Source organism: Bos indicus, chromosome 7 (assembly GCF_029378745.1).
Source record: "Bos indicus isolate NIAB-ARS_2022 breed Sahiwal x Tharparkar chromosome 7, NIAB-ARS_B.indTharparkar_mat_pri_1.0, whole genome shotgun sequence".
Lineage (NCBI taxonomy): Eukaryota > Metazoa > Chordata > Mammalia > Artiodactyla > Bovidae > Bos > Bos indicus.
In genome coordinates, this window is record NC_091766.1 from 60444549 (window position 1) to 60459428 (window position 14880).

The following is a 14880-nucleotide window of genomic DNA, read 5'->3' on the forward strand; positions in this document are numbered from 1 at the left end:
TCCTGCCCAATGTGCAGATTTATGGGCAAAAAAAAGTGTTACCTTTAGCCACTAAGTTTTGGGGTAGTTTGTTATGCAGCAATAAATAACTGATGGAATCACCCAACCCCACTCCCAGTCTCACTACTAGTACCTTGGCCACCAGAATTATGGCTCCTTGCTTTTCCTCTTAAACAGCTTTTTTGAATTTGTCCTACAACTTTGATACACATGGTATTGTGGGATTGGAAGAATTTTTTCCTAACAGGAGAAAAGAGCTGTAAAATCTAGAATTACCAAGGACCCTAAAATTGGCTCAGATGGTAAACCGTCTGCCTACAATGCAGGAGACCTGGGTTCAATCCCTGGGTTGGGAAGATCTGGAAAAGGAAATGGCAATCCACTCCAGTATTCTTGCCTGGAGAATCCTATGGTCGGAGGAACCTGGTAGTTTACAGTCCATGGGATCACAAAGAGTCGGACATGACTGAGCAACATTTACTTTACTTACTAAAATTAAAAGCAAAGTTGAGTTTTAATATGATTTTACCCTATTAAAAAAATACTGCATGGATCATACTGTTAGCACATAAGAGAACATGGCACAAAGCGATCAACGAATGCTTGTTTTAAAAGATGATTAAGGAAGGCACTTCCCTGGCATTCCAGTGGTTAAGACTGCTCCCAATGCAGGGGGCACAAGTTGAAATGCAGATTACACGCCACAGAGTGAGGCCAAAAAGAAAACATAGTAATTTAAAGGAGTATCTTGAGTCTGGTTTTGCATTTTAACATAAATATTACCAAAAAGTGTTTTTTGGGGTTTTTTTTTTTTTTTATGAGAAATGCATATTTATTCATCTACCATTTTACTAATAATCCAGTTTGGCCATGTTAAGACTCACAAAGTTGGCTGTAATCTCAGCTCTATGACCTTTTACTCTTCACAGAGTCCTTTCTATTTCTATTCTTAGCCATAATCTGACTGAATACACATGAATTTTCCTTATTTTATTTTGAAACTCATCCCCAATTTTATTTTCTGTGAGAGGAAATCTGTCCTTTATACTGTAGCTAACTAGCCATAGTGAAGCTGCTTTTGTTTCCTTAGAGAGTGAAAATGGAGTTTATCTCTTCTTTCTACCTTTCCTCTCCCCTCTAAGAGTGGATGAAACTCTTACCTTTTGTTTTTGAAGCAGAAGGCAGAGACACAAACTGTGTGTCAAAGCCGCAAAGACACGTGGTAACTAACAGCAGTCTGGAAAGCATCTGGCTTTGTTTCAGCATGCTGAAACAAGTAGCGTCTAGCCATCCTGGCTGCATGGTTGGTCAGCAATCTCCAGCACTTGCAGACACTGCCAAGTGATTTCACGTGCCTTATTTCACGTGATTGTCACAACCACCTAGAAAGGTAGAGCAGGAGACTGTATGGGACACGGAGAAGGCACGTTACAGAGCTACTAACGCTCAGAGGTTGGATTTGAACGGAGATCGTCAAAGCTGCAGTTCTTTCTCTATCATCAATCTCCCCGGAGCTGGGCCCGGGTCCTGATGCTGAGTACCCAAAGCGCGCGCACCTGCGCCGGAGCAAGACAAGCCAGCCAATGAGGAAACCGCATCCAGGAGGCGGGACGGAGAAGTTGCCAATGACAGAGCCTGCCCCTAGAGAGATGCGGCTAATGAGGGCCTCGTGCCGAAGAGGGACTGCCGCTTGTCCAATAAGAAGCTGTGACCAGCGAGGCTGGAAGGCGGAAGAGCCATCTGGGCGCTGGGGCGGGGCGGGGAGCCCAGCGCCAACCCTCCAGTGCCCGAGCCCCGGCGTGCTGCCCCCATCGCTGCCCGCCATGGCCCACGCTGCCCGGCTCCTCGCCGCGCTGGCCGCGCTCCTCGCTGCCGCCGCTACAGGCGATGCCCGGCCCAGTAAAATCGGTGCGGGAAGGACTGGGTGGGGTGTAGATCTGGGGAGGGCTGCGAGGGAAAAGGGTTGTCAGCCGGGAGCAGCTGGATGGGGGAAGGGGAAGGCAGCTGGACGAGGGAGGGGTCCTCGGGAGAGGAGCTGGGTGGAGAAGAGCCGAGGCACTGCGACTGGGCGAGGAAGGGGACCGCAGTAGGCAAGGTGCTGATGGGGAGGGAGGCGTGGGCCTGTGTCCAGGGCTACCTGGGGCAGAAAAGACCCTTGGGGCAGGACTGGTCACTGATCTCACCAGAAGGTTCAGGGGCGTTAAGTATCTGCCCTCGACCTGGCTCTTTGCCAGGTGCCCCCAGGACTCTGGTCTGTCTGGATGATGTCATTCACACAGGTTTATTGAGGGTCGTCTGTGTAGCAGGCACTGGTTCATAGTTCCTGTCCGGAGGAGGAGAGACTGCACAATACAAGGAAGTTAGTGCTGAGGCTGAGAAAGACTGTGAATATAGAGGAAGGGCAGTCACCCGTCTTTGTGGGCTCTGGGAGGGCTTCCTAGAAGCAACATCTAAGCCAAAAACCTCATGGAGGGTAGGAGACAGTTCTAGGAGAGACAGAAACCATGGTAAGTCCTCTGGGGACAGATTTGTTGAATGACAAAATGAGGAATTTTTCACAGCAGTCTTCTTATTTATTTGCTTTTTTCCCCCCAACATTTTATGTTGAAAATTTTCAAACCTAGACCAAAGTTGAAAGACTTACACATTGATCATCTCTTTACCCAGCACCTAGATTCTGTTGTTAAGAAACTGCTACTATATTTGCTTTATCACAGACCTATCACATGTCCATTAATCCATCTTAGATTTTAATGCTTTTCAAAATAAATTGCAGACATGAGGACATACTTCTAAATACTTCATCATGTATATAACTGACTAACATTCCATATTTGTTTATACTTTTTTTCTCTTAACATTTGTCATTTTAATTCAACATGAATCAAAGATTTTCAAGTCCCTCATATATCAGATTCCTGTAGACAGAGATGCTGGGTTTCTGGTGTGGGAGAGGAGTGACTCTCACTCGGAGGGAGGGCTGCCCCATGGGAATACCACAGACATAATGGGGCCAGTGCAGTGCTAAGGTCTGCATTACCAAACCCCAGCTCAGGCCATAAAGGATTAAGACAGGCTGAAGCGTGCCAGAAATCAATTTAGGACTAAACATTTAGGGTTTTCAGAGGAGAGAGAATCCTGAGAGCTGGAATGGATAGAGAAGGCTTGATGAAGGAGATGGATTTGGAGCCAGGCTTTGAAGGATGGGGAAGAATGAGGCAGGCAAGGTCTTGATGTGCAGGGCTCCCGCATCTCTTGAGAAAGGGCAGCAGAGCATGGCATTTACCAGTGACCACTGAGGAAGGGGTAGGACCTTCTCACAGCTCAACCATTTCTGCCAATGCAGAACTTGCTGCCTGCCTCATTCCAGCTGGTCCTACCCACTTCACCCCAGGCATCATCAAGGCAAGAGATTTGGCAATGCCAAGCTTCCTGCAACTTTCTTAATTTTCCTCACTGCTCTGATAAGAGCCTCTGTGCATCCTCAGTGGCTTGGACTCTACCCACAATGGGAATGAGGGGCTTCCTGTTAAGATGTTGTAACCCTCAGGCTGCTTCATGATCAAATCTGAACACCTCGGTGTGGCATCAGACCCTTAAAAGTCCCCCAGAATCCCACCCGGGCCCTGCTTATGCTGTTCTCTCTGCAGAGAATGGGTTTCTGCTCACTGGTAAAACCCACTATCCTCCAGGATCCCAATCTACATTGCTACAGGGCCCTCTCTGTTCCATTCATTCTATGTCCAGCAAATCTTACCACAGACTAGAGAGCAGGTGTCAGGTCATTGGTGTTGAAGGAGCCATTTCTTAGTGAGATGAGGTCTTCTGCTTCCCTATAGCCTTTAGGCAGCTTCCAGGTCTTGTGATAGCAATTTCTCTGGGGTGGGGGGTGGGGAAAGGGTAATTCAGGGCTTTGTCAAAAATGGAAAGGGTGGGAAGCACTTGGTTTAAAAGGTTAAAGGGTATCCTTGGAAGCGGCTTTGTAAACACTGAGAATAAAGAAGTAATTTGTTCTTTCAAAATGCAATAGTGAGCTCTACTGCCTGCCAGAATCTGGGGACATAGGGACCCTCAGTCCTTGACAGATCATTTGAGTAGTGTCCCATGGACCAGGCCAGGGTAAGGAGAGTATGCTGTGGGAATATGTAGGAGGGACAGTTGTCTTAGGCAGGTCAGGCCAGCCAGCTAAGAATGACATATAAGGGCCACAGAGGTCAGCAAGGCAAAAGACAACAGAGCGTTTCTGACAAAGGGAACGACGTGGGCAAAGGCACAGGCCTGACAGGGCGAAGTCTGTTCCACAGCAAAAGAAGCTGAGGCAGGGGACTAACCTGGCAGTCCAGTGGTTGAGACTCTGTGCTTCCACTACAGGGGGCACGAGTTCTATCCCTGGTCAAGGAATTAAGATCCATATGCTGCATGGTATGGCCAAAAAAAGAAATTGAGGCAGACAAAAAGGTGGAGTGTTGCAAGGCTGAGGCAGGACATGGAATAAGTAAATGGAGACCAGATCATAAAGCAACTTGTAGTTTTGCCTTCTTGACAAGAGTTAGTAGTCTTAGGATCCAACAAGTGGGTGTGTGTGTGTGTGCGCGTGCACACGTGCGCACGCGAATACTGGAGTGGGTTTTGCCATTTCCTCCTCCAGGGGATCTTCCTGATCCAAGGATCGAACGTGCGTCTCTTGTACCTCCTACATTGGCAGGCAAATTCTTGACTACTGCGCCACCTGGAAAGCCCAACATGGGTCTAGTAAGGACAAATCTCCTTCTCTTTGATATGTTACTAGATTGTCAGGTGAGAGGAAAGCTGTGTCTTAGATACCTGGTGGGCAAAAACTGTGGGTAGCGTGGCTGTCCAACTCAGTAGCTTCACAGCTGCTTCACTATCCTCTCAGTGCTGTGTAATGATTACTATCTGTTTGGTCAGTGGTTCCTAGCAGCACCTCAGAGCCCTGACCAGTAACACACTTTTCTCAGTGACTTGGATCAGAATATTGGTGGTATATGAACTAAGTTTGCAACTAAGGAAAGAAGGAGGAGAAGTAAAGACAGTAGGTAAGACCCAAAAAGATGTCAAAAAGCTGAAACTATAACAAGAGTCCAAAGTGGAATAGAGTGCCCTATATAGTGACTAGTTATCTGTCACAGGGTGCATTCGAGGCTTGGCAAACATGGATGTGGAAATGACTTAAGTGTCAGGTGAGAAGTTGCAATAGACCAAGGGTTGGCTGACTTCTTAAGTTAAATGCCAGAGAGTAAATATTTTAGGCTGTGCTTATAGCCTCTGTTCCAACTTTACTCAACTCTGCCTGGCATGAAAGAGCCATAGCCAATAAGCAAAAGAAAGTGCATGGTTCCATTCCAATAAAGCTTCACCTTACAAAAACAGAAATCTGCCTTGATTTGGCTCTCAGGCTGTAGTTTGCCAACCCCTGGATTAAGGAGTGGATTCCTAATACTAATCTAACCTAATTACCTGGCAGTGACCAGGTATTCACCAATTCATAGTAAAATATCCCTGGTGGCTCAGATGGTAAAGAATCCACCTGCAATGTGAGAGACCTGGGTTCGATCCCTGGGTTGGGAAGATCCCCTAGAAAAGGGAACAGTATTCTGGCCTGGAGAATTCCATGGACAGAGCAGCCAGGCAGGCTACATACAGTCCATGGGGTTGCAAAGAGTCAGACACGACTGAGTGACTTTCACTTTGACTTTCAATGAGTTTGTATAAAGCTAGATTTATTCCCTTAAATAAATTTTGAGATTCTTCCCTGCCCCTTTGCTGCTAACTTGTCTTTTTCTTTATAAAATAAGGGTTATAGTAGGTGGTAGTTTGCAGGTTGTACTTTGCTGTTTGATAGCTTTACTGCCTGGCGAATTCCATGGTGGAGGAGCCTAGCAGGCTATAGTTCATGGGGTTGCAAAGAATCGGAAAGACTGAGAAGCTAACACTTTACTAAGCACTAGTCTACAGATTTCCTTTTTGAGATGTTAGAAGCCTATGAGATGCGAGTACCTAGGAAACCACTGGCCCAGGAGACTGAGAAGGAGTGACCCACAGTCTCACACCCCTGCTCTGTCTCTCCCCACGCCTGCCTCCTGGGCCTGATGACAGCTGTGGTTGGAGCTGGAATCGGGGGCTCTGCTGTGGCCCACTTCCTCCAACAGCACTTTGGCCCCCGGGTGCAGATCGACGTGTTTGAGAAGGGGACCGTGGGCGGCCGCCTAGCCACCATCTCCGTCAACAAGCAGCACTATGAGAGTGGCGCCGCCTCCTTTCACTCCCTGAGCCTCCACATGCAGGGTTTCGTCAAGCAGCTGGGTGAGTGCACCATCCTTGGGCTGGCGGCAGCCCTCGGGCCCTTCCCAGGTGACCCAGATGGTCAAGGCCAGAAGGTCATGTGCCCAATCTCCTCATTTTACAGATGGAGCAGCTGAGACCAGAGAGGGGAAGGAACTTGCCTGAGGTTACACAGTGAGTTAGTTGCAGAGCCCGGATTAGAATTCAGGTTTGACAGCCCCACCCCCAGACTAGTTTCTCTCCCCATCAGTTTACTGCTTCTCAGTAATCTATAATCATAACGGCTTCCACATGCTGTGTGCTTGCCAAGCACCTGGCATCCTTCTGGGTCATACATAGACATTACTTCTAATCCTCCTACCAGCCTGCAAGATGGGTGCTGTATCTCCTCCCAAGGCAACTGAGGCTCATACACCTGGGCTAAGGCCCTACAGCTAATAAGCGAGAGAGCTGAGATTCAACCCCAGCAGCATCTGTCAAAACCACAAATATATGTACCACTGGATGCAGAAATTCCACTTCTCAGAAGTGATCCCGTAAGTGTGCTCACAGATGTACAGAGCAGCAGACACACAAGGTTACTCGTTACAGCACTGTTTGTAATAGTAAAAAGTTGAAAATATTCTACCTGCCCATCCACTAGGATCTGAGACTAAATATTGTTTAAGCACACAGCAGACTATTCAGTAGCCAAGTCCTGTATGCCCAGGTATAGAACACTCTCTTAAGATGCACATGTCAGTAAGGTGCAGGCCACTGTGTATATTAATAGTATATGGGGGTAGGTGGAGGGAGAGACAGCTCACAGATGTGTACACATTTATAAGTGTTGGCACAAAAGATCTCTAGAAGGATGGTGAAGGAATATACTTACTGGTTGCGTCTGGGTAGGGGAACTTTGTGATTTAGGGACAGGAATAGGAGGGAAAGAAAGAAAAGTCCATGACTTAGGGCAGGCCCTATAATCTCTAAGCCTCATTTTCCATCCATCCATCTTTACCTGGGGGATACTGACTCTTGTTCTGCCTCTCCCGAGACTGTGAGAGGATGAAGTGAGATCCAAAGCTTCGGTGCTCTGTTAGTTGTAGAGTGCAGGTGGTTATCAGGAGCTGTGATTTCTTCCCTGTGGCCTTGGTGCCCCGGGCCACCATTCCAGAGCAAGCCCCGTGGCTCTCAGCCCCTAGACGATCCAGGATGACGACTGAATCTCCCTCACTCATGGCTGAGTGGATCCCTGTTAGGAAAACATCTAAAACGGAATATGAGTTTAATTTTCATTTCTTTGTTGACTAGGCGGGCCAGACATCTCCCCAGCACACTGTTTACTGTTGTTGAACAAGCAGCACAGATGCACCAAACATAGTGTCACATTCCCTTTAGTGGAGCCATCCTTCAGGATGGCCCTGAATTTAAGCTTCTGGCATTGCTAGGTTCCCCTGGGGTTCAGGGGGGCCTCTGTAGGGGACCTAAGGGCCTCTTCATTGTCTCCTCAGGGCTGCGGCACCGGCGCGAGGTGGGAGGCAGGAGCGCCATCTTCAATGGGGAGAACTTCGTGCTGGAGGAGACAGACTGGTACCTGCTGAACCTCTTCCGCCTCTGGTGGCACTACGGCATCAGCTTCCTGAGACTGCAGATGTGGGTGGAGGAGGTCATGGAGAAGTTCATGAGGTAGGGCTGGGCAGAGCCTTGGGGAGGGCCTTCCAGAGGGAGAGAGGAAAAGAGGTGCAGAAGGAACCAACTTGACTGTACATTGTCAAAATGGAAAAGGTACTCACTGGGTGTGAGAATTCCACCCAGACTCTGAGCACACCCCCAGCATCAGGAAGGGACTTACTTTAGTACAGCAGTACTTGTCTCTCCTGTTGTCACACTGGCATCCTCTTTCCCTTAGCTAAACTGGTAAATAAAAGCATGGGTTGCAAGACTTCCCTGGTGGTCCAGTGGTTAAGACTCTGTGTTTCTAGTGCAAGGGTCATGGGTTTGATCCCTGGTCAGGGAACTAAAAAATCCCACATCCCTTGTGCTCTGGCCAAAAAAAAGCATGGGTTGCAAACTCAGCCACCTTCAAGGGCCTGCCTGGGGTATGAATAAATGAAGCAGTTTAGTGAAAGGGAAGGATAAGCAGTGAGGGGTCCTGAAGAGCCAGGCCCTATCGGAATGGGCAGCTAGCCCTCTGCTCAAACCCCCTGTGGCCACGTGGGAATGCCAGCCTTACAGGGCAAATTCCGGTTTTTCAGAAGAAACTGGAAATCCAGTTGTATGTGAGATTAGTTTTTCAATATGTGCAACCAGTTCATCTCACAAGGCAAATAAGACATACCTGCAGGCCACAAGCAACCTGTGGACCACCATTTACAAACTCTTCTGTCCTCCAGGCCTATCTAGAACAAACACCTTTCTTTACCAGTTCCTCCTCCTTATGCCCCAGCCCCCTCCCCATCAACTCCAAATAAGAAGGATAAGTATCCTGTTGTCACTCTGTCAACCCCTCATAGTCCACTCACTCACCAGGCTAGTCCCCAGCTCTCCCCGACAGTCAGTCCTTCCAAAGGTTCTCCGTTTCCTGGCCTAGGTGCAGAGACTTCAGGATCAGACACTTGTTCATGGCCTCCAGGCCTCCTTCCTGGTTTCTGGCACTTCTCTGCTCTTCCCACTCCTATAACTATGCTTTTTTATGGCACTTCTTCCTTGTACTCTCTGGGTATCCCCAAAGTTAGTTCTTCACTTCTCTTTCCTCTTTCATATATTTTTCTCCCTTGTCAATTTTACCCCAGCACCAAGTTCTCCCTTTTGTGGGAGACAACCTCCACCTGTGAGCCCCAGTTTCCCCTTAAGTTCCAGACCCACTACCTAAGCAGTCTCTAATTGCTTTCTGGATACCTCCATTTGGGCTTCTTGTCAACAACCAAACCCGGCACATTTACAGAACAGCCCGAGCAGAAGCAACATTCCAAAGGCCACTATCCAAAAGTCCATCAGCCGACAGCTCCAGGCAAATGCCAGTCCTCAAGGTGGGGAGAGTCGTGGGGGAAGAAGACATTAGCGAGGGGGTGAGTGGGAGCCTCGTTGGACCAAGACACAGGGGAAGACAGGCCAAGCCAGCAGAGAGGGTGACAACTTTGGCATAAAGCAGCTGCCATGGGGTCCAGTGTGGTCCTAGAAGCCAGGGAAGAGCTGTTGTTGCTGGAGAGGGGATATGTCAGTGGGGGTGGGCATGGACCACTGCTTGGCAGTCCCAGCTGAGTGAGAAGAGGACTGCAACCTCATCAGGGAGCGACTTGAGAGGTGATATGATTGTCATTCAGAGGAGCCACCATGTGAAGCCAGGTTCTGGTGGGATCCAAAGTGTTTGCCCTTCCCTCTGGGCTGTCCCTTAAGGTGGGACGGGCCCACCATAGCCAGCAAATAGGCCAAGGTAACATAACAAGCTTCCTCTCCCACCCCTACATGGAGAGGAGGGGTGGGCCCCCAGGTGCAGTGACCCAGCGGCAGGTGGTCAGCAGAAAGGCCTTTCTGCACAAGAGCTCTGGGTCCATATGTCTCCCAGGATCTATAAGTACCAGGCCCACGGTTATGCCTTCTCGGGTGTGGAGGAACTGCTCTACTCGCTGGGAGAATCTGCCTTCGTCAACATGACCCAGCGCTCCGTGGCTGAGTCCCTGCTCCAGGTGGGCGTCACCCAGCGCTTTATCGACGACGTAGTCTCCGCCGTTCTGCGGGCCAGCTATGGCCAGTCAGCAGCGATGCCCGCCTTTGCCGGTAAGCCTCCAGCCCTCAGCCTGCCCACCTGCCCTTCCCCAGCCCTCCTTGTAATAACCTTACATTTACCCAACTCAGTACATGACATCACCCCAACACCCTTTGATTCTGGCATCCGTCCTCTCAGTTGGCAGGAGATGGTGTTCACCTCACTTCACAGTGAAAGGGAAGCTCAGATCTCAGGTCTGGGATGTTTCTGCCACTCCTGTTTGGATTGGTTTCATAATCTGCCCCGCTAAGACCTCTGGGCCCCTGGGATTCCACTTATTAGAGCACTGCATCTTCCCAGCTCATTACTGGGGTGGGCAGGCACATATATCACCCACCATCTTCCAGCACAGGACACAGATCTGCCCAAGAAAGACATCAAGGCACATCTTCCCCAAGGTGTGGTAACTATTCTGGGCCTTGAAAGATACAGTAGGATTTTATTGGGGCGGTGAGGGCTGGGGAGGGGCATTCAAGGCCAAGGAACTACACAGGCACTCACTGGCCTGCTTGGCTGGGTTCTTCTCCTCTCCTGCCTCCTAACATGGAAGGCCCAGGCTCAGTCCTGTGTCCTCCTCTGCTCTCAACTACTCAGCCTCCCTTGGTGAGCTCAGCCAGTCTTGGGGCTTCAGTTCCACCCACCTGACTCCCAAACATGACCTCTAGCCCAGACCTGTCTCCAGAACTGCAAGCTCATGTGTCAGCCGTCACCCTGTGTCCACACTGGAACAGCTAATGGGCATCTCAGACTCAGTGCACCCAAACCTGAGCTTCTGATCTTTCCCCTCAAGCCTGCCCCTCCCAGCCTCCCCATAGGCTGGCTGGTAATTACTCCTTTCGGTTGCTACAGCCAAAACCTTGAATCATTGCTTTCTTTCATACCCTTTGTGTCATATGTCAAGAAATCCCATCTGCTTTGCCTTCCATGTATACCTAGAACCTGACTGCTTCCTAGCAATGCCTCTTCCTTGGTCTAAGCACTAGCATCCTTCACCAGGATTGCTACAAGTCTCCTACCAGGTCCCCCACCCTCTGCCCACTCCCTGGCCCCTCCAAGCTCAACACCTCACCCAGATGATCCTTTTAAAACAAAAGACAGATCCTGACAGGCCTGCATGTAAGACTGTAATGGCTCCTACTTTCCTTCAGGGAAAATCCAAAGTCCTTCCAGTGGTCTGCAGGGCCCTGTGGTCTAGGCCTCACCATCTCACCACTCACGCACCCCAGACCAGCCACTCTGGTCTTCTTGCCGTGTCTCCAGCGTCCCAGGTACTCTCCCACCTTGAGGCTTTTGTGTGGCCATCCCTCTGCCTGGAAGAACCTTCCTGGAGACGCAGTCATAGTAAACTCTTGCTTCCCATGTCTCTGTGAAGATGTTGCCTTTTCATTGAAGCTGCATAACCTCTCCCACCCCCAGGAGTCCTGGTCCCCTTGCCCTACCAGGCTACTGAATTGACTTATTTTATCTCCTCCCACTCGAATGCAGGCTTCCCAATGGGAATCTTTCTCCTTTGTTTACTGAGAAATCCTTACAACAGTGCTGACCATCATAGGCACTCAGACCATTTTTGCTAAATAAATGAATGAAAGGGTTTATAATTAACAAGTACCTCCCACATGCCTAGGATACTCTTCCTCTGGCCGCTGCTCGTTCCTTCCCAGCCTTCTGGTCCTGCCTAGTGTCCCCTCAGCAAGATGACCCTGCTCATTCTCCCAGCACCTTGTAGGTATCCTTTGATATATAATTCATGTATCATGCAGTGCACGCATTTAAAATGTAGGAGTCAATGGCTTTCAGACCACTCAGAGTTGTGTCTCCATCTGGCTTCCCTGGTGACACAGCAATAAAGAATTCACCTGCTAATACAGAAGCAATGGGTTCAATCCCTGGGTCGGGAATATCCCCTGGAGGAAGAAATGGCAACCCACTCTAGAATTCTCACTGGAAAAAAATCCCATGGACAGAGGAGCCTGGTGGGCTACGGTCCACAGGGTCGCAAAGAGCCAGACATGACTGAGAGACTGAGCGTGCACACACATACACCCGTGTCTCCATCACCACAATCAATTTGAGAACATTTTCACTGCCCTCAAAACTCATCCCTGTAGCCATCAGTTCCCCCAACATCCCCTAGCCTTCCAGCCCTAGGCAACCACAAATCTGCTCTGTGTTTCTGTGGATTTGCCCATTCTGGGCAGTCTATTTAAATAGAATCATACAATCTGTGTTCTTCTATAGGGGCTCTTGCACTGAGCATAATGTTTTTACTTTACAACATTGTGAATTCTATCGTATCTATCTCTGTGTATTGTCTCTCCCTGCAGGAGTTGGGGGGAGTCTTGGCCTGGGACAGAGGCCTGAGTAGGATGGTGCTGGCCTCTCCAGCCCCACTGCCTAGAGGTTGAGAAGCCACTGATCACCCTCCCTCCCCTTTTGCCCAGGAGCCATGTCTCTAGCGGGGGCCCAAGGTAGCCTGTGGTCTGTGGAGGGAGGCAACAAGCTGGTTTGTTCTGGTCTGCTGAAGCTCACCAAGGCCAACGTGATCCATGCCACGGTGACCACTGTGACCCTGCAGCCAACAGGTAAATAGACAGAGCAGGGGCCATAACCACTCCCTTCCTATACAATGAACACTTCCTCCTCTATCCCTAAAACTCCTCTGCTGGGGTGCAGGTCCCAGCACTGCCAAGCGACACCAGAGGGCACTGTTGTCCCGATTAAAATGTCAGAGCAGAAAGCAGAGACTTGCACTCATCTAGCCCCATCCATTTGACCACTGAGGACTCTGAGCCACAGCCTTGCCCATGCTCCCTAGCTAGTCAGCGCCACAGCCAGAGAAAGAGTTTGGGTTTCCTGATTCCGGTCCAGGGCTCGCCCTGCCACCATACCAGCATTGAAAAACTGACACAGCAGCTGGACGGCACGGCTGCACCCAGGGTCTTGTCCCCTCGGTGCTAGGCCCTGGACAGCAGATAAGTGGGTAGAAGCCGAGAAAGAAGTTGACTTTTGTGTTCTCCTCTCTCTCCATCCAGAGGGGAAACCCTTGTATCGGGTCAGGTATGAGAATGAGGCGGGCACGGGCTCTGACAACTATGACATAGTGGTCATCGCCACCCCCCTGCACCTGGACAACAGCAGCACCATCGCCTTTGAAGGATTCGACCCACCCATCGATGTCGTCCAGGGCTCTTTCCAGCCCACCGTCGTCTCCTTGGTCCATGGCTACCTCAACTCTTCCTACTTTGGCTTCCCCGACCCTAAGCTTTTCCCCTTTGCCAATATCCTTACCACAGATTTCCCCAGCTTCTTCTGTGCCCTGGACAACATCTGTCCTGTCAACATCTCAGCCAGCTTCCGGCGAAAGCAGCCTCAGGAGGCCGCTGTTTGGCGAGTCCAGTCCCCCCAGCCCCTCCTCCGGTCCCAGCTGAAGACCCTCTTTCGCTCCTATTACTCAGTCCAGACGGCCGAGTGGCAGGCCCACCCCGTCCATAGCCCCCACACCCCCCTCCCACGGTTCACACTGCATGACCAGCTCTTCCACCTCAATGCCCTGGAGTGGGCGGCCAGCTCCGTGGAGGTGACGGCTGTGGCTGCCAAGAACGTGGCACTGCTGGCTTTCAACCGGTGGTACCAGGACCTAGACAAGATTGACCAAAAGGATTTGATGCATAAGGTGAAGACTGAGCTGTGAGGGCTCCGAGGAGAGCTGGAAATGTCCAGCCTCTGCTGAAGAAGGACTCCCTTCACAACAGCCAAGATCGTGTAAGCCACATGCACCCACAGAGTCCTTCTCTGACCCCTCCTGTGTGGAGTGTCCTTTCCCTCCAGTGTGGGTCCTGGTGACCCACTCTCTGCCTTTTCATCTTAAGGATTCTCACAGTGGTGTTTTTTTTTTTTTTTTTTTTGAAGGGGGAGAGTAAAAGAAGAGGAAGAACATTCAAGCCAATGTATTCACTTATTTATTTTTTTTTTTTTTAAGAAATAAAAGTCCATCTTAAGCTGCTTCTGACTTTGTTTTCTAAGTAGAAGACGGTGATAACCGTGGTAGGGAATATAAGGCAGAAAACTTTGAATCCAATTTCTTTATTGTCTACTCCCAACAGGCACCTAAGGAACACCTCCAATGAAACATATGTAACCAGATAGTTACAAATAGAGGGAAGATGAGAAAACATAAATAAGACAGGATAATAGCTCCTATTTATGGTAGGCTTCCTAGATGCAAGTACCTAGTTAAGAACTTTAACTAGACACCATCCAAGTTTTTAAACAACACTGCATTTGAAGGAGATGCCTGGAAGTATACAAGGAAGAAATGGTTACCCCAGCAGAGCTGGCAGCCTAGCTCTGAGCCTCCTGGCAACCAGTGGAAAAAGGGAAACATATCAGGCCACAGGAAGAGGAACACTTTTTTCCTTGGCAACTGGAAGAAACGACCATTCTGTCCATTAAGAGTCTTGTCTTATAAGAAGACAAGTTCCCAGCTGGTGGAAGGCAGTTGTGCCTCACCCCCCAAATATCTACCCAGAAGAGAAAAGGGACGCTGTGATGAAGTCTGCTGGAGACTGGATGCCCAAGTCCTATCCAGACCAGCTAAAGCTGGTTCTGAGGAAGGCCCAGATCCCCATGAGGATACGACACTGCCAAATGACATTGGCATTGTAAATTCCTAACAGGAAGAGTCCCAGAGATCATCCAGCTAACTTCCCTCTTTTTGTAGAGATGGAGATAAAAGCCCAAAGTGAGGAACAAATTTGCCCAGTCTCTTGATGAATTCATAGAACTGAAATCCAGAGCTTCTCCTTAAAAGTTAACTGAATTCAGTATAG

At 49.5% G+C, this 14880-nt stretch overlaps 1 protein-coding gene across 2 annotated transcripts; it reads left to right on the forward strand.

The window, feature by feature from the left end:
- Window positions 1–1742: 1742 nt before the first annotated feature.
- Window positions 1743–14053, forward strand: PCYOX1L (prenylcysteine oxidase 1 like). 2 transcript variants are annotated; one of them, XM_019965208.2, is made up of 6 exons: window positions 1743–1908; window positions 6118–6324; window positions 7797–7971; window positions 9851–10062; window positions 12493–12633; window positions 13084–14053. In XM_019965208.2, the coding sequence occupies exons 1-6, from the start codon at window positions 1824–1826 to the stop codon at window positions 13740–13742; spliced, it is 1479 nt and encodes a 492-aa protein (XP_019820767.2). In that variant the 5' UTR covers window positions 1743–1823; the 3' UTR covers window positions 13743–14053. The 2 variants fall into 2 exon arrangements, with proteins under 2 accessions (XP_019820767.2, XP_019820768.2); XM_019965209.2 differs by lacking the exon at window positions 6118–6324.
- The last annotated feature ends 827 nt before the right edge of the window (window positions 14054–14880 follow it).

Bases quoted from the DNA above. Each gene is read 5' to 3' on its own strand.
- PCYOX1L (XM_019965208.2), top strand. From the start codon at position 1,824: ATGGCCCACGCTGCCCGGCTCCTCGCCGCGCTGGCCGCGCTCCTCGCT. The intron at 6,325-7,796 runs GTGAGTGCACCA...TTGTCTCCTCAG, and splicing joins GGGTTTCGTCAAGCAGCTGG to GGCTGCGGCACCGGCGCGAG. The intron at 7,972-9,850 runs GTAGGGCTGGGC...TATGTCTCCCAG, and splicing joins GTCATGGAGAAGTTCATGAG to GATCTATAAGTACCAGGCCC.